Raw genomic sequence first — 24,591 nt, forward strand, 5'->3', positions numbered from 1 at the left:
AGATTTTTCTGTGTATTTTTAAATAAGTGTAATTTTAAATATACAACAAATTTTATGTTGATACTTGAAGGGATAAACATTATAATTTCTTCAGATATTTTTTTTTAAAACAGCCTTCGTTTAAAAAAAAAAAAAGTTAAAAGATATTTTTCACCCAGTAGTGAGCTTTGGAAGATGTCAGTGAGAGAAACACAATCTCCAAAAGATAAGCGTTTCATTATTTCTAGTCGCCATTTTGAAAAATCACTTGCAAATGCAACTGTTTCACTCGCAATTAAGAGCCCTGATTATTATTATTACTAATAGCAGGCCAACCAGCATTGCCTGGTCATAAAATATGCATAAACATATTTTAATTCATACACAAGCTGAAACATGTGTATGCATGTATTATGTTTTTTTCTAAATATTTCACTTCTTGAAAATAAAAAAAAAATACTCCATCTGAGATCGAAACCAAAACCTAAAGACAGTAAGTCAAGTATGTAACCATTATACCAACTTGACACAATCTTTAAATTGTGTTTTCAAACCTACTTATTCCTAACAAAGATGTCATGTCTCACGCCCAGGCATGTGCATCTGTAAAAGAGTTGACAAACAGATAAAAATCTGATCACTCATGTCACAATTTTTCAATTTTGACCCCTTAGCAGCCGTTTTTCCCAGATGAAAACAGATTAAAAAGTTTTCCACGTGTCTGAATATCCTACATACAAAATTTCAAGTCTGCAGATCAAAATTTCGTTAAGTATATAGGTTGAGAAGTGTCCTCACACCCACATTCCCACTTTTCTAGATATAGATTATTTTCCATAGATTAAAACAAGAGAGAGGAATGGGCTTGGCAGAGGATAAAAAGAGGATTAGAAGAGAGGGATGTGGAAGATGGGTTAAGAAAGGTAGAGGGATAGAAGTTTTAATATGAAGGAGAGGTGAATGACAGATTATTATTATTATTATTTTCAATACATTAAAATAAGAGTGAGGACTGGGCCAGGAAAGGGTGAAAAAGAGGTGGAGGAGAAAAGTGTGTGAAAAAAAAAAAAAAACACGAAGGGAGAAAGATTAAGAGACGAATTGAGAAGTTTGAATATAAAGCTGTTATTCATATTTTTTAACATTTTTTTTTTTTTTTTTTTATATATAGCTCTGCTAGTATTCCATATATGGTAATAAGACGAAATAGAAAAAGATAATTTAAGAGTTTAACACCTTTCGGATTCTTCATTATCCCTGTCAGAGGCAAAATAAGAATTTTTATTGGGCAAATAGGAAGAACAATTTTTTTTCTTCAGAAAACAAAGGTTAGGCTATGTTAGCGACCAAGTATAAACCCTACCAGATTTTCCATAGATTTTCCAAAAAAAAAAAAAAAAAAAAAAAAAAAAAAAAAAAAAAAAAAAAAAAAAAAAAAAAAAAAATCGCTTCAAGGTCAAAAACCAGCCACAACAAATGTTAGACGGATAGATTCTGACCAAAAAAATAGCAATTCTTCTCCCTTTGTCAGAAACATTGCTCATGGAATATGAGGACTAAAGGACAAAAAAATGAAAGCGAAAGTTACAAGGATGCTGAAAGTAAACACAAAATCCACTTTCTGATGACAATGATGAGTATAGTAGTTATAGATTATTACGATAGCAATTTTAGTTGCCAAGTTAGATGACAAAGCAGATTACATTCAAGATGAAGTGTGTTTACATCCAACTGTACCAAAGAAAAAGAAAAAAAGATAGGAGACCTGAAAAAGCACTTGTTGCCCTTGTACGTACCTTCCTGTACCTGTTGTTTTTTCTCTGCAGAAAGAAAAATTCATAAGAATTCTTGTAGACTTCACATTAAAATTAAATCATATGGTATTTCCGAACGAATCCTTAACATAATCAGATTCTTTCTAGACAAGATAAAAATTCAGGTTGTTCTCGATGACTGCGCAACTAAGCATGATATTAATGCAGGCATGCCCTTGAGGTCAATCTTTGGGCCTTTATTATTTCTTGTATTTATAAATGACCTCTCTGATAAAATTGTGTCCGTGGTGGGTACATTTGCTGATAACGTCATGCTCTATAATAGACATGAGGGGAAAAACAAATGTACACATATCAAAGGCAATAGCAAAAACCTTAAGGAAATGACCTTCAATCAGTAGTGAATTTTTTTTTTTTAATAAAAAAGCCTTTTCAACCACTGATTGCCATGGCAAATAACACTATCCAAGAGCCCATCATCCAAACTATTCAGGTTAGCATTCACAAGCAACATGAATTGGAACAAATACATTGAGGATATTGCCAAGGATGCTGCAAAGAAGGTGGACTTCATCTACTGTGCTAGAAAATTACTCACACCTGAGAGCATGCAATATTTTTACAAAGTCACAATTCACCAATGCATGGAGTATTGTTACCACATCTGGGCTGGTGTATTAACCACTAGTCTCTCATTCTTCGACAGGATCCAAAAAAGAGTCACCAACCTAATATATCCCACACTATTAACTAAACTCCAACCTTTATCCTACTGCTGAGATGTTGCAACCCTGTGCCTAGTTTACAAATCTCAAACATAATCGACCAAACTTAAATCCTTGTCTCATTGTCACAATGTCGAATCCTTGTCCCCGTTTTACAAGTACTTTAATTATGCTCTGATGAACTCATCGCACTTCTGCTCCATCGGCATACATAGCTCCGACTAACCAGACAAGCAGCAAAATCCCGTTCCTTCCCTGTTAAGATTCCTAGATGCCGGAAAGCCTTCTACTCTAATAGTTTCTTCCCTCAGACTGCTAGACTTTGGAATTCCCTGCCTGTTTCCTGCTTCCTTGACTGTACTAACATGCAGAAGTTTGAAAAGTAATATGAACAGACATCTCGTTTAACTCCCCCCCCCCAATCCTGTGTTAGACAGGACCTCAAATAGTAACCCTTTATGTTCCAAGTGACAATATGCCTTGTTTGGGGTGAAAAAAAACAAAAAAAAAAAAACAAAAGAAAGAAAAGGAAAACGGAATACATAAATCAGAATAGTTCATTATACAAAAAGGGGATCTTATCACAAATCATGGTTGTAAAGCAAAAGAGGGTGGATGTAGAGAGCAGAAAGAGACTGATTTTATATTTAACTGGCTTTGCAAACCCACAGATCTCATTTCTTTTTAGTAGAGATTGGACGATTCCAATTTTTTAAGCAAATCGTAAAAATACACCAGAAATATGAACATTTAAGGCTAGTAAATTTATTTAAGATAATTGTACTTTAAAATTTACGAGTCTTTTTTGTACAGATGAAATCAGATATGTAGCTTGTGTATAGCATATCGTTATAACCAATAAAAAAAAAAAATTTTTTAAATCAATCTATTCAATCTAATACAACAATCTTTTTGGTAGACTGCATGTTTCGTCAATCAATAGAATAATAAATGACAATTAAATAAGAGTTCTATCAAAAACCAGGGAAAAAAATCATGTAAAAAAAAAAAAAAAATCTAAAGGACAACTTTCGACTAAAGAGAAAAAGACAATTTCAATCGCGTTAAATCTATAATTCAAAGTTAATAAGACAAAACAAAACGCGATATGTATTAAATAGAGTTATAAGTTTTTGTTCCGTACATTGCGTCTTTTGTTATTTTTAGTACAAAAGACGTAACACTTGAGTGAGTAGCAGCTGGTGCCAGGAGCTTGTTGAACTTTTGTGCTTTGTAGCGTCATTTCATTTGGAAGCTTTTGAATAGTACTTATGTGTGTGTGTGTGTGTAAAATATAGTAATCCAAATATAGCCCTTTCATTTGTTCAAGACTCATCAGTGTGGCTAGATGCGGTAAGCACATTAACTATGTACATCACCCACTACCAATTAGGACAGTCTAACATGCTACCACCGAAGCTAACTAGTTTTATGCCGTTAGTTGTAGAAATATGTATCTCTTTTAAATACATAAGAAACTTTCACCTTGGGAAGATCTCCATCATTCCAGGAATTATAGGAACAACCGAACTCAAGGAAAAGAGAATTTCAAAAACTACCCAACAAATATGCCCGGTGAATCAGGTGCAAGAACTGCGCTTAAAGAGACTGTTAGAATCTTAAAAAGATCTCTCGGTTGGAATGTATGAGATAACAGGTGGACGTTTGGCATCCGGTAGTATGCTCCATACCAAGCTAGAACAAAATGAGTATTCATTTGTTTACTTTTTTTACAATATTGACAATCTGATCATTCCCTTGAACTATGAGGAGTGGTTTTGTGTATATTTAGCCAGTTGAAATTGTTTTAAGGAGTCAAAAAAAAGGAGTATATATGTCAAAGGATGAGAGTTCATATAGAAACGTTTTAATTTGAATAAAATACGCATCAAGTGCGCTTGAAAGCCAAATACAACGTAGTATTAGGAAAATAAATATTTTACTTGTTTGAAATTTATCACAAATATATTTCAGAGGTATCCTCCATCTTCAGTGTGTTGTTTTGTTTCTTTTTTTTTTCTTCCTTGCTATGTTGTAAATTTGTTGAAAGAAGTGTTTGTAAAGAGCCGCGCGTTGTTTCTAGCGGTTGTATTTTGATATGTTTGAACTGTGCGTAGCCAATGCGAGAATAACGTCAAAGAATGAGATTTCATATAGAAACGTTGTTTTAATTCTTTCTCTGAAATATATTTGTGATACATTTCAAACAAGTAAAATATTTGTTTATTTTCCTAATATTACGTATTTGGCTTTCAAGCGCACTTGATGCGTATTCTATATATATATATATATATGTATATATATATAAAATCAGTTGAAATTGTTTTAAGGAGTCAAGAATGAGTAAAAATTGAAAAAAAAAAAAAAATTGATAAACATTTTATACACTCATCTTTGTTTATTTTTAATCATTTCATATGCATGTCCTGTTGATACAATGGTAACATCACCAGCTTTGAATGCTACAGTTTCGGTTTCAGTTCTAGCTGATGGCACCTAAATACGTTTTTTTTTTTTTTTTTTTTTAACCTTTGAAATCACTACGCTTTAATAATATATACAGAATTTGGACCAATTAAAATATCATATTTGAGCCTATTTTATGCCCGGGTAAAGCCCCCCCCCCCAACTCCTGCTAGTTACTAATAAATAAGATCTTCTCAGGCAAAAAGTGTCTTTTCATTTAAGCGTTCATATTGAAAAAGCCTTTCTCATTATGAACAACTAAAAAATGGGGAAAAAGAGAAAAGCTTTTGCAATATGAAGACCCAAATGAAAATAGAGAATTTTCGCCTGAGATCTTAGTTATTAATAACTACAGATTGAAACATTGTCATGTCAGTGTAGTAAAGCTTGTATATGTTTGTATTAATACACATTAATACAAGAGAATATATATGTGTGTGTGTGTGTGTGTGTGTGTGTAAGAGAATGGTTAGTTGTTTTTGTTTTATGGCATATCAACCCTTTTCAGATTATTTAATGCCAAATCCAGTTAAGTTGGTTTCTATTCAACCCATAGTTGGGACCCTAACAGGTACTACCACTCCGGGTCATAGTGGACCTGGGAGCAATGACGAAGGGTGGCTCCACACTCCCCAAAGCATGTAAGCTGGGATCTCACCATTGGATATAGTTTAAGGTCATATCCAGGACCATGTAAGAGAATGGTAGTTTGCTTGAAACATTGCTGGTAAATAAGTATGTGCGTATTTATAAAAGCTGTTATCAACATGGAAAATCAGTTTGCCGAAAAAGAGGATGAACAAAAACAATCGAAGAAAATATTTGAGTTATTAATCTTGACAACTTTTTTTCAATAAATCTTTCACATCAATAGAGGTGGCTAGCTTGACATTTCTTTCCTTTAGACAGATTGAACTTTTGTTTTTCTTTTTGAAAAGATTAGCCTTTTTGTTCCTTGTGAAATATCGAAAGATGGTGTCACACAGAGCATAGTGTGGAAACATCTGCATGTGTTGGATTGCCAACGGTAGCAGAGGCCGGATGTACATGTTGATGGGGTAACAGGTTAAAGCTGTTGACATCGCAGGTGCATCGGGGAACTCGAGACTGATATAAAACAAAGTGGGTAGCTTGTCAGAGGCAGAAGGAGAGAAAACAGACACGTGCCCGGGTGTTGGGACACCTCTCGATTGTCTACCGACCAACGTCAACCACCGCCTTCTATTCCACGTTGTCACTAAGTTTCTTGTTGCTACACGCGAACAATTGATTTTAGTAGTCACAGCATTTTGGAAAAGAAATAAAGAGTTCTTTTTCTACAAGTTGTTTTGCGTCTGTTTTTGGCCGGAGAGCGCTGGGGAACGCATCAATTCTCGCAATCCACGATTTTATTAATATTTTTATAGCGTTAATAAAGGCTTGACATTTTTCGTAAAAACAACCTTTTTGGCCTGGATGCTGATGTTGCACAAGTTGCAATCCAGTTATAGACTATTAGTTAGAAGTGCACCTAATTTGGTATGAAACCTCCTTGAAATATCAAATGTTGTCAAAAAGAGAATAAAAATGTTAATACTGCTACTAAAATAAACACTGATAGGCTCCAAAACTATTGATTAGAATTCCATCAAATTTGGTATCAAGCATCTTTGAGATGCCAGAGTTCACCAGAAGAAAATAATGTTAATGCTGCTACAACTACTACTAAAATAGATAAACACTTACAGGCTCCAAACCCATTGGTTAAAATTGCACCAAATTAGCCTGAGGTATTTGTCATAGGGTGGAAGTGGGGGCAACACTACTTCTAGGGATAATAAGGATGCACAAATTACAAAAACTATTAGGAAAAATTCCAAATGTGGCATAAAGTTAGTAAAAATTATAACAGTAATAGGTTAAAAACTATTTTGTAGAAAAGTTTTCCAATAAAGTTTCAACAGTTTTCATGAAGTGTGAGACTAAAAGCCTCTCCTTTGGCAACTTTTAAGCTAATCAATATATATATATATATATATATATATATATATATATATATATATATATTTTAAATTCAATAAAAACCCTCCTAAATTTGCTGATGAGGAGACCTTGCTTACCAAAAAACTATATATAATTGTTCTACATAACTTCATGTATACCACAATAAAAAGCACGGATTTCCGAAACGATCGTACAGATAATTGATCTTGTTGTTGTTTCTTCTTATGAAACTGATTTTTAATTTAAAATTTTTTTTAAATTTTTAAGTTTTAAATTATAAATCACATTACTTAATATTGAATTAGCTCTAGGAAATTTAACTATCGAGCTTATTATATATCTAAATTATAACGAGCACTTTCTATTTCCTGTATTTTAATTAAACTAGTAATTTCACTGTTACATTAAAATACACTCAGCTCTTTAGACTATTGTTCTAATCTCCTTTAAATTATATATATATATATATATATATATATATTAAATACATGATTTTTGATAAGTTATTCAAAAGAAAAGTGTGACTAACCTGTACTGGGTTTGTTTTCTGCGGGTTTCACAGTCTGCAATATTAAAGTAGATGAAATTAAAAATAATTTTTTTTAACGATTTTTATTTAGGATGAATATGAAGAGAGTTGCACTGTGTGGCTTTTTAACGGTTTTGTTTTCAATGGTTCAAGTTTATACACTTATGAAAGATTCAAGAAACACCTGCTTCATTTCACTGGCTGGGACTCATTCTGATACTTTAACATCACAGATATAATTTCAACCATAAAAATAGAGTGAATAAATAAATAAATAAATAAATAAATAAATAGACTAACAAAAGATGTTTGTTGATTTGTAGTCAATGATCCCATTCGTTTGAAGTTTAAGTCGGTTAAAGGCTGGTTGACCTTTGACTTTCTGTAGGCTATGTTTGCTGCATCAAAAGAACCAGAGCCCAAGCAATATCCCAATTCAGTTTATTTACTACAATAAGATATGCCCATGCCAAGCATAACACTCTCCTGATGTTTAATTTATCCAAAAATCAGATGTTCCTTCTTGAACCTGTATCATGAACACATCTAATTCCCAAAACTCTTATATATTGTTATTGCATATGCTAATTATTTTTCAAAAATCAGCCATTTGGTCCTTAACTCTAACAGTAATTTTTTTTTTTAACTGCCTCTAAAACATTTGGATCAGCCAACTCTGCAGGAAGGCCATTCAATATTCTACAGAAAAAGGCCATTTGCAGAGGGAAAAAGATGACTAAATAAATTTTGTAGCTGAATAAATAGAGGAAAGTGCGACTAAATTCTACTTCTTCGCCATCGTCAAGTGCAGCCTTTATATTGGGAATAAAAAAAAAAAAAACAGAAAAATTTACTCACTTCTAATTTCTTGAACCGAGCAGGGTCAAATCTTTCCAAGATTTCTTTAGCTTTTTTATAAGTTTCATTCTCCATAACATCTTCAAGCTGAAAAAGGAGTTATCATATATATAAATAAATAAAAATAAAATAGACAAAAAAAAAGATGATTACATAAATGAAGACAATAACAGCTAAACTAATGAGTAAATAATGAATGCAGGAATATTTATCAAAATAAATCAACGTGAAAGTGGATCTCACTTCTCGCACTAATGCTGAAGTGAAAACATCTAATTTTGAAGTTGATTCAAGTTGACACAAACGCAACACAATGAGCTAATTTGTTTTTATTTTAGAGCCACCAATATTTAATAAAAATATGACTCAGAATCAGAGTTCTGGACTTAGACGGTTGTGTTCTTTCACACATACTCTTTAATTATGCCATTGATCATCCGCAATGCATTTGCAGATCTTCCAAGTTTCTGTGTTGGCCGCAACTCCATCCTGACTAACCTCAATTACACTGATGAGGTAACCATTCTCGAATAAAATTTTACCGATGTCCAATCAGCCATAGACAAAATGCAACACTTCACATTTAAGATTGGTATGAAAGTACCGGGTTTTGAATAAGTCCTGTTACATTGTAGATTTTCCTATTCAAATTAAGCCTGGTACGTCATTTTGGGTAGAGTTAAACAAGTTTGGTTACATAATGATTTATTAGTATACAAGGCATCATATCATTCAATGTGGCCACCTTTGGCGGCAATGACACGTTCCAACAGAGGTCGGAAACTCTTACAGGCCTTCCTGACGTAGTCCTTCATGGACACCCATGCTCGGTTCACAGAGGCTTTCAGCTCATTTGTGTTACTGTGGCGGGTCTTACAGGCCCTTGCCTCAATATGCGCCCACACACTGAAATCAAGGGGGTTCAAATCTGGCGACTGTGGAGGCCAAAAGTTTTTGGGCCAGAAGCTTATGTTAGTCTCTAACCAGTTCTGCGCAATTTTGGCGGTGTGTGCGGGTGCGCCGTCCTGATGGAACACGTAATCTGCTTTCTTGGTAATCTTTTTAACCCATGGAAGAACTTTAGTTTCCAAAATGTCTTTGTAAACAGCGGACATTAGCCTGTATCCCTGTTCAAACCACACCGGGGGCATCTTCTCCCCATTGGATGCTACGACCCCAAGCATCATGACAGATGCTGGATGCTTGGTGGTTGACACTTGTGGTTAGAGACATCATTCCCAAAGCTTACGACCCAGTCGTTCTGCCTGTTAAAGACTGGATCGACAGTGAATGCTTTCTCAGAGAAAATGAGGATACGATTCCCGTGGCTCTTTAAGTCATTCAACAGGCGGGTGCTCCTCTCCAGACATTTATGAATCATTGCAGCACTCAAGAGGGGTTTCTTGGAACGTCTTAGACTCTTTCCTCCCATGCTGTTGACCACCCTGGACACTGTGGATACAGAAATCTTCATCTTTTGTGCCAGTCTTGTCATTTTCAGCTCAGGATCATTTTCAAAGGCCTTTTTGATGGTTCCATGCCTAATTTTTTGAGGCCTTCCTGATCGAGGTCGATCCTTGAGGGTCTCTGAGTTATTCAGACGTTGGGCAACACGATAGACAGTCATTCTACTGACGTTTAGTAGCTTTGCAATCTCAGTTTGTTTGCGACCCGCATGCAGCAAAACGGAGATTTCATTTCTTTTTCCTTCCATTGGGTTGTACTTATAATTTAGGATTTTCTCAGAAGTCAATATTGCATCTGCAATATATAAGTATTAATTAGACGTACTCAAATGTTAGTTACAATCAATAGTAATACATGAATTTATAAAAATAAAAATGTAACAGGACTTATTCAAAACCCGGTAAATGCTATGAAAACAATTCCTCTCGGCAGGATTCCTATGCTCAAAAAAGTATGATTCTTTTCACCAGGGATACCCTAGACGAGGTTGATCACTTTAAATACCTGGGCTGAATGTTTGTCGCTACACACTAATGGAGATATACATGCGACTGGGAACTGTTTGCGAATTTCATGCTGTCATGGCACTTCCTCCTTCGGAGGAAGTCGGTTAAACCCAGATAAAGTTATCGCTGTTCACATACACATTAAACTATAAATATAAGAATGAGCAATTACTGGAATCTACAGATGACATCCAAGCATGAAATAAAAGATGGACTCTGCACTGAAATCTTTCCTGCAATCAGATCTGATTTCATGCAGAACTGAATCACAGACTGATAACTGAACTAAATGATGGGGACAAGTGTGTGCGTGACCATGCATTTTTAGAGGAAAAACTCAGCATTATACATATCTAATATATTCTCTCTGCAATACTAATATCAAGAAGTCTTCCTGTGAAGATAATGTGGGCACATTACTGTCAGCAGATATTAGTGTTGGACAAAGCACATTTCTCAAATTGTCAAGAAGGCCAATGGTGTCTTGAAATATATTGGTATATTTGCCAATGACACCACTCTCTATAACAGATATGAGGGGGAAAACAAATGAACACATATCCAAGGAAATGGCAGAGGATGACCTCCAATCTGTAGTGGAATAGGGACAAAAATGGATGGTCACATTCAATGCTGCTAAGACTAAGCTTGTTTCCTTCAATAACTACAAGAAACCTCTACCACAAATAGCAATGGCCAAGAACACATTGCCTGAAAGTACTTCTTTTAAACTCCTCGGCCTAACGTTTACAGGGAATGAACCGGAATAGATACATTGAGAGCATTGCCAAGGCTGCTGCAAGGAAGGTTGGCTCCCTCGACTGTGCTAGAAAACTACTTACGCCTGACAGTATCCTGTACCACTATAAGGCCACCATTCGCCCATGTATGGAGTACTGTTGTCACATCTGGGCTGGTGTATCTGCTGCTTTTCTCTTGCTCCTGGACAGGGTTCAAAAGAGAGTTGCCGACCTGATAGGTCCTGAACTGTCATCTAGGCTTCAGCCTCTGTCCCATCGATGAGATGTTGCATCCCTGTGTTCTACAAATACTTTAATGGTGAATGCTCTGACGAACTGCAAACACTTGTACCTCCTCAACGTAACTACCCCCGACAAGCCACTAAATCTCACCCCTTTACAGTAGAGATCCCTAGGTGCAAGAAAGCCTTTTACTCCAATAGTTTCTTCCCCAGAACTGCAGGTCTTTGGAACTCTCTTCTGGGATTCGGCTTTCCCAACTGTACTGATATGCAGAAGTTCAAGTGTAATGCGAACAAACATCCCTCTACTCATCTCCCTTCATAATGCCCCCGCAAATTATGTCCCTGATAGTAGCCCCCTGCTTCAAAGTGGCACTGTGCCTTGTTTGGGGTTAAAATTGAATTTAAAAAAAAAAAAAAAAAAAAAAAAAAAAAAAATCGCTTAACAAGGCCTTTGTTAGCCACTCTTCTGCAACACACATAAAATATGCACCATCAGTCTACAACCCTCATCTTGCTCAGAATATTGACCAACTGGAACTGTTCAGACACATGCAAGAAAAAAAAAAAAAATCATGGGGGGGTAAAAAAATATTGAATTAGAAATCCTCTTTACAAATAAAACTATTAAACAAGAAATGTACACGTGTATGTGTGCAGTTCTTGCCTTTAACTTTGAGAAATTCGTGGATTCGTTATTTACTATTAATCAAGTAAATATGAAATTCAAAAAATTTATAGGAAAATTAAGACATTTTTTTTTTTAAATCCTGTTTAAAAAGAAAACAAACATGGCTATCATTTGAATCGGTTTTCTCTAAACCTTCCATCAGAAAATATCTCCATTTGGATGACGACAGATAAATAATAAGCCAATCATTGCCCAAGTCACTCTTTCTTACTCAAAATTGTCCACTATTACGGAATATCTAGGTATTTTTACTAGACCAGCTGTATATCAAATGTAGCAGAAAACCTTGAGAACATACCAGAAAGATTAGTTGAAAATAAGTCATACCCCATACACTGTGATGATTAGAGAATATTCTTTTCATTATTTTGACTCTCGAGTATATATCATTTTCATATATATCTTTTCATTATTTTGACTCTCGAGTGTATATCATCTTATGTTATTAGAGTGATGTGATTCTCGATTGACTAACCGTGTTTAACTATGTCGGATATATATACTAGAGAGTCAAAACAAAAAAGAATATTCTCTTGGCATAGCCCTAATGATGATGCAATCCCTACAGCTACATACCTAGAAAAATGACAGTTATATGGGACAAAAAAGAGAAAGAAGCAACCTTAGTAGAAGATGATGCTAGCTCAAACAGAACTGAGAGGGAAACAATAACGAAATAGCAAGGTCTTATGTATGACATGAAAAGAAACTTTAATCTTGGGAAAAATGTGTCTCGTTCCAGTAATTATAGAGGCAATCGGACACATGAAAAAGAATTTAAAAAAGTACTGGCAAATATACCTGGTGAACCAAGTGCACAAGAGATACAAACAATTGCACTTGAATGAACAGTTAGAATCTTAAAATGATCTCAGAGTTGGAATGTACAGATAGCGAGTGAATGTTATCCAATAGGATGCCCCATCCCCAGCCGAAACAAGAAAATTAAAAAAGAAACACTGGATAAATAACAGCGAGTTAAATAATAAATCTATCTTTCTACTCATGATTGTCGACTAAACTGGAATGTCTGCCTTTGTGAAAAATCTTACTTCACAAAATTAGTATTAAAATTGATGTAACTCGCCCATCAACCCGACTGCAATACAATCAAACGAACAATGTACAATGATATCTATTACAATTCAGTATTATACGCATGATGTCATATCACTATTCGGTTACCTAAATTTATTTCCAAGTCACTCACAAAAATACCGGGTCACCTAATCGAGTTTGACACCGAAATTAAAGATAGGAAATACTATTGCAAAACGCTATGAAATAAAGAAATATCTCTTTTTGGTTTTATGTCCAGTTACTTTTTTTGTTTTTTGGCAAAGGTAGATTCTTAAATTAGACGTCTCCTTTAAGTTTCGAAAGATAAAGAATACTTTTCAGAAAAGTGCCTGCATAAGGAGGGTTAAGTGTAGGGCCATTTTTGTTTGGCACAATAAAAAATGGTCCTTGGTTGTTTTGTGGCATATCAACCTTTTAGATTATTTAATGCCAAATCCAGTAATTTTGGAAAAAAGTTTATGCTTCTAAGTTCTGAGAGATATCTTCAAATAGTTATTCCTGGTGTTTGGTTTGGTTGTTTTTTATAGAGAAATTGTTGTTTTCGTTTTGTTTAGTGGAATATCAGCCGTACGGGTAATTTCATGCCAAATAAGGTGTTTTGTGAATAAATGTTTGGTGTATTTAGTTGGTGATTTTTTATGATGCCAGTTGGGAAATTATAAAAAGTAAAAACTATAACGGTATATAAGAATGTTGGTTGCAGGTTATATTATTAATAGCTAACCTGGGTGCCCGGCATTGTCCGGGTGTTTGGAGGTGTATGTTGAGCAAAAGGAAAAAAAAAAAAAAAAAAAAAAAAAAAGTGGTAGTAGGTTGGCAGGCTCGAACCACAAAGGAGGAAAAGAATGGAAAAAAAAAAAAAAAAGTGATGTCTTTGCTGTTGCATCCATTGCCAAACCGGAAGTGACGTAGGTTTAAATTAAGGCTAGTCAATCAAAAAGAGGGGGTGACTATCGAAAACATCTGTGAAAAAAGCAACCCCCCCTTTAGAAAAAGGGTCCACTTGAAGATGAAGGAATTAATATTTTTAGCCAATTTTTCGATATTTGTCATCTGAAGAGTTGAGCTTCAAACCGATACAGATTGCGTGAAAATCCGTTACATCTGTCAAAAGTTTTAGGCATGTATACATACATACATACGTACAGTTAAACAGACAAGTGAGATTTATATCATAGATTAGCAGACCGCCTGGTGATGCTCAATCATAAAATATGCTAATATGATATTTTTATTAATGCAGATTTTATATTTATCATTATAGAGCCAATATATACTAGTGATTTCAAAGATTCTTTTTTTTTTTTTTAAATATGACTCTAGCGCCATGAGCTAGAATCAAAATCAAAGCAAGTGGCTCTCCAGGCTTATCCCTTACCATCTGATCCAAGTCCATATGCATACAAAAACTTAATAAAAATAACACTGCGAAAGATAAATGTATATTTACGCATGCGTAGAAGACCACCTGAAGTTGACTTACATTTATCAAGTTCAAACTTTTTTTAAAAAAAAATTTTGAAACCTTAAGTTATTTTTACCGGCTAAAAAACAAATCAAATTTGTTCAACGGGTCCAAATTTCTTATATATCAAGTTTCAAGCCTGTAGACCAGAAATTATCAAACAAAGTAGTTTGGTAGAGACCGTTCCTTAGTCAGACAAGGTCACATATATATACACACACACACACACACATACACATAAAAATTCAAATGTTGAGTCCATAAAGAGCAAAGCTAAGTTTAGTCCAGTAAGCCAATAAAAAAATAAAAATAACTGGTAATTCTGGCCATGTCAGGGGTGATTAAATACACATATTCATAAATTTGCTTGGTCCATTGCCTCCATCTTAGGGTATAAATAAAATCTTCTAAATATTCAAACATACCCACAACAATTATACGAAAAATATTATAACAAAAAGTCTGATTCTTTTTTTTAATAACAGCAGTTGTAAAAGTTATTGATAAAGACCGCAGAAGAACATTTGCTTTTTTCTTAAAAAGTATATGTACATAGTGCCCCATGAGTCTCCCCAACCTTCCCCCCCCCCATAAAAAGGGAGTGACTGCCCCGAACACAATCACTCTCCTTCACAGTTTAAAACAAATAAAATAAAGAGATTTCATCAGCTTATCCACTGTGTGTGCATGGTAACCCGTTTGTGATGCAATGTCCTGATCACATAGCTCTTATTCTAATCTTAATTTACAATGGAATTTTCTAATCACTCTAGCCTTAGATGGAAAATACTGTTCTTAACATTATTTTTACATGACCATACTCAATCTTGTTGAATTCGTGTAAATAATGTGAACCATAGTGTTTCATGCAAGTTTTCAATATTTTTATTTCATCCTTTTCTCTAAACTAGTAAGAACACAGACAAAATGAATTTCACCCCACCCCCCGAAAATCATGTAAATTTATAAAGTAGTTTTTTTCTTTTCGTAAGAAAATCAAATTTTATGAGTATTCTAAAAGTGACTGTCCCATTTTGAAAAAAAATTTTTTTTTAAATCAAGAAAGACAACCCAACAATAATTTAAACTTACTAAATTTATGTTGTAATGTCTACTAATTCCCATTAATAGCATAAAATGATTTTCTTATTAAAAATAAAACTAATTGATCAATTTACGTCATTTTTGGAATATTATACTTCTATTTTGTCACAGATAAATACATCATACAGATTTTTCTTTTTTTTTTTTTTTTTAATAGGGAGGGAATTCTGGATAAGAACCCATAATTCAATTTTTTTTAACAATTTTTTTTTTTTTAAGTTTGCTATTACATTTTAGATTTCAATAAATGATCAATAGTAAACAAAAAAATGGTAACAATGTTAGTAATATAGATATACACATAAAACATTTTGAAACTGAGGATTGAATAATTATGCAATACAATAATCTACAATACTTGATATTAATCATTAATTTATTTTATTGCGGACTATTATCCTCATCTTCCTTAGTTGTTGTTTCACAACGTTTCAACTATTCCTCTGGCCTTCATCAGGTGGTAACCACGACGGGATAGCAACTAAATTAATAAATAATACTCATCTCAATAATGAATTCCAATTAAATAATATATATACCATTTGGTACGGACCTGGCCATGGAAGATCAGATAATAAATAAACATGGATTTATAAGACCAAAAGATCCAACCTTGATTGCCCTTGTGAGCCTGTGGCGCAGTTGATAGAGACGTTGAATCTCTAAGGTTCCAGGTGAGAATTCTCAGAAGATAGCAGTTTCAATCCTACCCAAATCCGGCCAGATGCTTACTTGGCCAAAACATGGCGAGACGACAACAACTATTGATGGCAGTAATTGCTGAGAATGCAGTTAGAAGATTTGGAGTTCCTATCCCGTCGCGGTTACCACCCGACGAAGGCCAGAGGAATAGTTGGCCAAAACGTTGTGAAACAACAACTAAGATGAGGATAATAGTCCGCAATAAATAAAATTATTTAATTGGTACTCATCTCAATGATGAGTACCAATTAAATAATATAAATACTTACCATGTCTTTCTTTTTATCCCGGAGTTCTTGAAGAGCAATTTCTAAATAGAAATAAAAGTATAAAAATTATATAGAATGGACAAAATAGCTAAAAAGATTATTCACAAAAAAGGTAAGAGGTTACATCGACCAAAACATTATGAAAATAACATTCCAAATGAGAACAGTTTAAAGAATCCAAATGATACCAGGGTTTTTCTTTTCCTAGATTCCTACCTTAATAAAGGTTAAAGGGGTCATTTCTCTTGATCGCTTTACCGTATGCTCAGACATGAACCTGAGCATTACTTTGTCTCGGTATACATGTATAAGCACACATGTCAGGGACTCAGCAATCTGTCCTAAGTATCTTGCAAGGAGGGTTTGCTGGAGTCCCACTCTTTTCCCTCCGTAAAATTAAAAGCAAGATCTTCAAATGATAAATGAACATTCCTTGGGTCAAAGGCTATCTATTATATAAATCTTAGTTGGTGTGTGTGCGTGTGCTAAAAACTTTTGTCAGCCACATCAAACAGGCACAAACTTAGTGTCGTTAGGATTGGTTTGTTGCTTTTGTTTTACGGCATATCAACCCTTTTCAGGTTATTTAATGTTGAATCCAGTTATTTGGAAGAACAATTTTTTTAATAGAATATATTTGTTTTTTTTTCAAGTCCATTTCTATTCAACCCATAGTTGGAACCCTAACAGGTACTACCACTCCAGATCAGAGTAGATCTGGGGGCAATGGCAATTAAAGGGTGGCTCCACACCCCCAAAGCCCGAAAACTGGGGCCTCACCATCGGATATAGTTTAAGGTCATATCCAGGACCAGTGTCGTTAGAAGAGTGATCTCTTGGATACATATAAAAAAATTAGAAAAAATTGTCAATTATTTCATGTAAAAATGTTTCATTTTAAGAGGTGGTGGGTGGGGTTGGTTCTGACGGTGTTTGATAATCGCGCGTGCGCAAACAATCAATTTGTTTCATTTTAAAAAGCTAACATCATAAACATTTGTGTCATCGTGATCCAATCGATAACGTGTTTGCTTATGAACTTAAGTTATGCATGTTCGGGCCCAACATGCAGCATCCCCCCCCTCTCCTATCTTTTAAAATTCTCAACTTTCTCACGTGTGTCCACCACGTTGCATTCTTTTTTTTTTATTATTTAACCGTATTTAACGACTGAGTAATGCCCCTCTCTCACTAGTCTGTAATATAAAAGGTAGTTGTCTATGTGTATGTTTGTATGTCTAGCTAAAACTTAAAAAAAAAACAAAAAAAAACGCTAAACCACAAACCCACAAAATTGATAATTTCTTGATTGGCATTGCCCTGGATGTATAATATTTAAAATATAGTAAAAAAAAAAAAAAATATTTATTCTTTGATCCTTAACTGGCACATATTTTGTCAAGGATGGGGAGGGGGGGGGGGTCAGATTTCTAACCAAATTATGTACTAAAGGGAAGTAACATCAATTTTGTTTTTTAAATCCAGGAGTAACTTCCATTCCTCAATAAATTTATATGAAGGAAAGTTGTGTGTATGTCTAGAGAGAGGAATGGGCTGAACGGAGAAGAGGGAGTGAGAGAGAGAAAAACCAAAGGATGAGAAAGAGAAGAGATAGAAGTTTGAATACAGATATGTTACATTTTTGCACCCATGCAATGCCAGATAATCCTGTTAGTACAGGAGGATGTCCAAAAAGTCACATATACACGAGGTGCCTTCAATAAATTTCCAGACTTGTTTTGTACAGGTATTTCAAATTGTTGTAGACTTGAAAATTCAATATGTTATTGCTGTACAGGGTGGAACGATAAAAGTGTCGCCCCTAAAGAAAACAACACTACCGTTTTATTTTAAAACTTTTATTGAAAAAAAAAATCAGTTCAAGAAACTTGATTATGTAGTACCGACATCTATTCAATATAGCCGCCTTCAGCTTCTATCACCACCTCGATGCAGGTCCGAAATTGGAAGCATGGCCTTTCCACAAGCGCTGACAGGAGCTCTGTGAATACTCGTCAAATGGCAGCGGTCAGGCTGGCTTTGGTGTTATGGGAGGTCATGTTGGTTATGTTCTCGATGTATGACCAAACGAAGTAGTCCAGCGGATTCAGGTCGGGGGAGGGGTCAGTGAGAGAAGGGTACAAAGTCATAGCACTCTTTCAGTAACCAAGCCTGGGTCTCTTTGGACTTGTGGGTTGACGCCGAGTACTGCTGCCACACTCACATTTTGCCAGCGGCCACTTGATTGCCCCAGGAGATCACCGCACTCTTTAGCATATCCAGGTACACTTTGGTATTGACTTTCAAGCTGACTTTGAAGATGTGAGGTGGCATGATGTGGGCTTCACTTAAAACCATACCAAAGACCATAACTGTGACCGGAAACTTTGTTGAGATGTGCCCTCAAGCATTGAACCGTCACGATTTGCATTTTGAGGGTACTGGCAAGGATCCTGTTGGCATAATTTAGATCAGTAGAGAGCAGGAGTTGTACAGTAGTACATCTCCAATCTCACTCATTGAACATTGTCACTTTCAGACATATACAAGATGACTAACCAATTTTTATGATTTCAGGTTCAAATGAACAGCTACAGCAGGAATTGGAATACATCCTACTAAAGCCGAATTGTCACAGCTGGTGAATTTCAAAAAATGCCACAGAAACATATGGAATGCTTCAGACTGTTTTTGGACCATCTTGCATGAATTGAGCATCAGTTTTTGAGTTGCATAAGAGATTCAAGGAAGGCAGGGAGTTTGTAAGGGTTGAGGAGAGATATGGGAGGAGTAAGGAAATCAGAACTCCATAGTTGATTGGCCAAATAAAGAATTTCATGGATGAGGACTATCATGTGCCTATAGAGACTAAGTACAGCTTGATGTCAGTGTGGGAACTGTACACAGAATTATTTGCGAGGAACTGAAGTTACGAAAGATTTGCGTGAATGTCTTAATGGTGTTCAGAAAAGATCAGAAAGAAAGATATCATGACAACAAAGAGATGGTCAAGCTGATCGATTCAGATCCCTATAAGTTTTGGTTATTTTCTAAGCTCAAGGAAAACCTTAGAGACTGTCGTCATGAGACGATTGAGAAGATGAAAGAGGCTGTGATGGGAGTCATTGACATATTCATACAAGAGGACTTCTATGGGGCCTTCCGGAAGTTATTGGAATGGTACAACAAGTGTATTGCAGCTGGAGAAGATTACTTCAAAGGGGACTAGAGTTACATGTGGATACTATCAATGAAAGTGCCCATTCGAAAAAACTCTAGAAACTTATTGAAGGCACTTCATATAATTTGGATCCTCAAAACAGTTATTCGTGGTAAATGGTTGATGAGCCTTAAGATAATATTGAGACGCACATAAATCTTTGGAAGCAAATCGATGCAATGATTACAAAAGATTAACTTACAAGCAGACAGCGTTTTCCAACAAAAAACTTGCGATTTTAAAGTCTTTATTTTCATGTCGTTTTACATGTTCAAAACTTCCAATTATATATATATATATATATATATATATATATAAACAGACCTGTTTCACTATATCTACAGCTCTTCAGCATGTATGTGGATTTCTATTATACCTATAAATAAATATGTCATTTAATGGGGCCATGTAATGCAGGTAAGAGAGTTAACCATCATAACATTGAAAAAAGAAAAAACAGATACAAACCATTACTCGAAATTCTTTTCACAAAATACCAGTGCATTAATTTTTTCACCAACCAAATACTGAGAAAAAAAAAAAAAAAAAAAAATATAATATTGGTGATACTCAAGATCAAAAATAATTCAAGTTACAAAAAGGTATTTTAATAAAAACAAAATCCAATTGGATAATTCAAAAGAATAAATCATAAGTTTTTAAAAAATAAATATGACAATTTTAATATATCAATTTACATGAAAAATCATGAGAAAAAAAATCACATAAAAACAAAACAGGAATGTAAAAAAAAAAAAAAAAAAAAAAAAAAAGTTTTTTTTTCTTAATTGCTTTTGTCATATTCTGAGAATAGCACTATCGATTTCAAATAAAAAAATGTATCTATATTTGTTAAAAAATGTTGATAAAATTTTATTAAAATCTGAATTATCGTATTTCCTTAGAGATAAACGCTTGGTAGTAATGTGACCAGATAATCACCTTTGTGATCGCACTACAATAAAACAATACAAAACTAGTACTTAATGTAATTCAGTTAAGCTCTATGCGTGTGGATGTGTGTGTGTGTGTGTCAAGGTGTGTGTGTGTGTGATATCGTCACGTACCACAGAAAAAAGAACCAAATTCTGTCTGCCGCTAGCTGTCTGATTGTGTCAATCTCCAGTGATTTTCTTCGACCAACCTACTCTCATCTGACTTTGATTCCAATCTCTCTCAGGAAAACTCAACTATCAAAAATGGTCAGAAAATTCACTGCAACTCCTAAAACTGTAAACTTACTCTAAATATATGGGCCTGTATGTCCAATCTTTTGTCCCAGTCACTCGTCACACCTTGATTAACAATCCTATTTCAGCTTTCTTTTGTGTTTTGTGGTGAACAACTTGCTCTCCATCGTATTTCTACTAACCTCACTCCCGATAACCTTTGTTCTACTGATCAATTTATTTCCTCTTTTTTGTTATAGCTTTTCCCCTTTTTTACTTCCTCACATATTTTGGGGAGAGGCGGAAACTGTCGATAGTATCACAGCAACAGTATTAACAGCATAAGAGATTTCTTGGCGTTCAGGCTAAGATCAAAGTGTAGTATCTGTCAGATGCTTCACTTAAGTAATTGGTTCTTGGTCAATGTAGGGGGAAACCCTTCATACCAAGACGATTACTATTTATTTGGACACTGCCAGAATACCCCCTTTTTGGGGGAGCTGGTTCCTCCACATTAAAAAACGCCTTGTGTCTAATTTGCTTTCATGGGGAAGCAAATAAATACCATCTGTTCTGGTGCTATACTCCAAATTTTTTTTGTTCTCGGTTAGTGGAGGAGAAATCCTTCACAACTGAGACAATTTTTATTCCCCCCCCCCCACATTAAAAACCGACCTCGGTGTCTAACTGCTCTCGTGGGGAGGCAAGTAAATAGGAACACCATTATGACGAATAGTTCTAGTTTTTGAAAGCAAAATATTTGGGCTGATTTCTGGTAACCATCTTTAGTCCACAGAATTTTAAACGGAGCCCTTCATTTAATCTACAGAGACAGCATGTTCTCATTTCACAAGACATGATCAGGTACGAGTCTTAAGTAATTCATAATAACTAATATCGTCCTGCAGTGAGGATTAAACCTTCAACAAGAAGAGCGTCACTTAGAACTAAATTTTACCTATCAGTAAGTTTAGTTTAAGCCTCTTGATTCCTTGAGGAACATAGGGCCGCAACGACGCTCCTCCAATGGACCCGGTTCTGGCTGGTCCTCTTCAATTCGGCCCATGTCATTCTGGCAGCCCTGGTCTCAGCCTCAATGCTCCTTTTCCATGTCAGCCTTGGGCGATCAATTTTACGCTTGCCTTGCGGGTTCCATTCAAGGGCCTGCCTGGTGATGTTCGATGCAGGATTCCGCAATGTGTGACCAATCCAATTCTATTTTGCGTGTCTCGAATAGGGTTCTGATGTCCCAGGTCCCTATCCTGGTTTTGGTTGTCAGAAGGGTTGTAGGCACACTGGCTTCCCAAAGGTTTTCACCTGCTCACATCATGAACTCTACTAGAGAGGACCCTTCCCAGACCAAGAAGTCCACAGATGATGTCGTTGCGGTTTCTGTAACTTTCTTTAACAGAACTGGGTTGTTGGCCCTATTCTAACCCCCCAATCTGGAGGACCAGGAATGCTCTTAGTCTGATCTCTACCCTTTAACCTGTCTGGCTTAGATGACACTACCAGGAGATGAATCTCCTGCCAGCATAGCTATCTGGGTCCTAGAGACACGCAATCCCCTAAACACGCCAAGATTGCACTCACTAGGGAGAACTTTATCAGTTACACCATGGATTTAACAAAAAGATTCCAAAGTTCGACAAGATACACCTGAAGGTTAGAGATCACACTGGCTGAAATCTTGTGAGATTAACACTCAAGATACAAAATTTCTAACGGAACCCTTTATTTAATCCACAGAGGTGGCATGCTCTTGTTCCCACAGTCATGGCTGTGTACAAGTTTTAAACAATTCACTATTGTATTCTTAGTAATAAAGAGGAAAATAATATCCAAGCCAACTGCAATTTTATCCCTTTCTGTTCTCACCCCCTCCAAATGTTAGGAAGTAAAAAAAAATAGGATAAGATCTTAGGGGATCATCACACTCTTCGGGACATCCAGGTACACTTTGGTGTTGACTTTCAAACTGACTTTCAAGATGTGAAGTGGCATGATGTGGCCTTCACTTGAAACCACACTAAAGACCATAACTGTGGCCGGAAACTTTATTTTCATCATTCTGGGCACGTCCCTGTTATTTGTGGCAATCCAATAATGCATTTTGAAGGTGCTGGCAACGGTCCTGTTGTCATAACTTACATCGGTAGAGAGCAGGAGTTGTACAGCGGTGTATCTCTGTTCTTACTTGTTGAGCATTGTGACACTTTAAGACATGATAGAAGGCTCCTATCGCTCTTGGGATTTGTACACAAATGGCCAACTGCCAACAAACAGAAATGGGATCATACTTTTTCCCGGGCAAAAATTTTTATGGTTCCGCTCTGTACAGTAGAATAAAAAAAAAAAAAGACAAAAATGAAAAACCTAACAGAAAAGAAAAAATGATTTTCTAATTATGAGCAATGTATTCCAGCCCATCTGGTCCATTCAAATAGTTTAATGGAAAGCATCAACTGCTGTTCACATATTGATGGTCCACGGTACAAAAAAAAAAAAGAAAAAAAAGTTCTTTGTTGAACTTGGGGTGGGGGGTTACAGAAAGGGACAAAATTGCAGATGGCTTAGATATTATTTTCCTCTTTATTGCTACAGTGAAAAAGGAGGATAGTGTTTGGTGGAGCAGTTTCAATAGCCAGGAAATTTGACGACACGACGACATTCGATATATAAAGAGCAACATGTGTATAGGTCACAAGAAACAGGGTCATATCTTAATGAGTGGTTGGAAATTAGTTACAGTGAATTGTGTTTCGGCATTTCTCCCAAATAAAATTTTTTATCATGATTTATACTATTTTCCTGGGTAAAAACAACAATACTTCAAATTGTAAGGATTTACTGTATTTCAGTATGGAAATTAAACTGAAAATAAATATGGCTATGTGTCTTCTCCAGGAAGAAAACTATCTTTTATCTTAATTTTTTTATGTGAATATGTTGAGTTATTCGATTCTGACCCAAGATTTTTTTTTTTTTTTTTTTTCCAGCAGATTCCCCATCACTGCATTCACGTAAGAACTGAAAATTCCACTACTTACGAGAAAAAAAAAAAAATTAAAAATTAAAATAAAATAATTTATAATTTGTATTATTTAAATTATTCCGACTGCCGTTCTCATCTTGGTTATTTTCATTTAATGTTTCTGCTGATACAATATCTGATTTTCAAGTGCATCTTTCGAATTTGGAAATCAGTATGTTGAACTCTGGAACATTTGCTTTTATACTAGGGATGGGAAGGGGGTCACCGCTTATCCTGGCTCAAAGACAATTTAAGGACAAAGGTTAATGAATATCAGACAATGAGACAACACAGTGACGATCAGCAATGGTGGAACTTGGATAGGTTTTAATTATTTAAGAGGATGGTTCAGCAAAAACTTTTTTACATTAGACTTGAAAACGACCATGTTATAGTCAGCTGGGAAGCAGTCCCACAGTATTGCGTTTCACAGATGGTTAGTTCTAGGGAATAAACTTTGCTCATGGAATTTTCATTTTAGTTTCAGGAACAGAGAGCAATGGAAATTGTTGACAGTTGTTGTAACTAGACAAGTATTTGTTGCAAAAGTTTTTTTTTGAGGGGGGGGGGCAACCACAGATTGAAGT

General features: G+C 35.2%; 1 protein-coding gene across 1 annotated transcript in view; it reads right to left on the reverse strand.

The window, feature by feature from the left end:
- The window catches only part of LOC145259689 (endoplasmic reticulum junction formation protein lunapark-B-like), a 197,161-nt gene that overhangs the window by 64,609 nt on the left and 107,961 nt on the right, over positions 1-24,591 (reverse strand). The window contains 5 exon segments of the mRNA XM_080117357.1: positions 1,776-1,799; positions 7,458-7,491; positions 8,316-8,402; positions 16,582-16,622; positions 20,270-20,328. Of these exon segments, the coding sequence (XP_079973483.1) occupies positions 1,776-1,799; positions 7,458-7,491; positions 8,316-8,402; positions 16,582-16,622; positions 20,270-20,328 (245 nt within the window).

This window comes from Euprymna scolopes, chromosome 35, assembly GCF_053919585.1.
Source record: "Euprymna scolopes isolate OS-2025 chromosome 35, ASM5391958v1, whole genome shotgun sequence".
NCBI lineage: Eukaryota > Metazoa > Mollusca > Cephalopoda > Sepiida > Sepiolidae > Euprymna > Euprymna scolopes.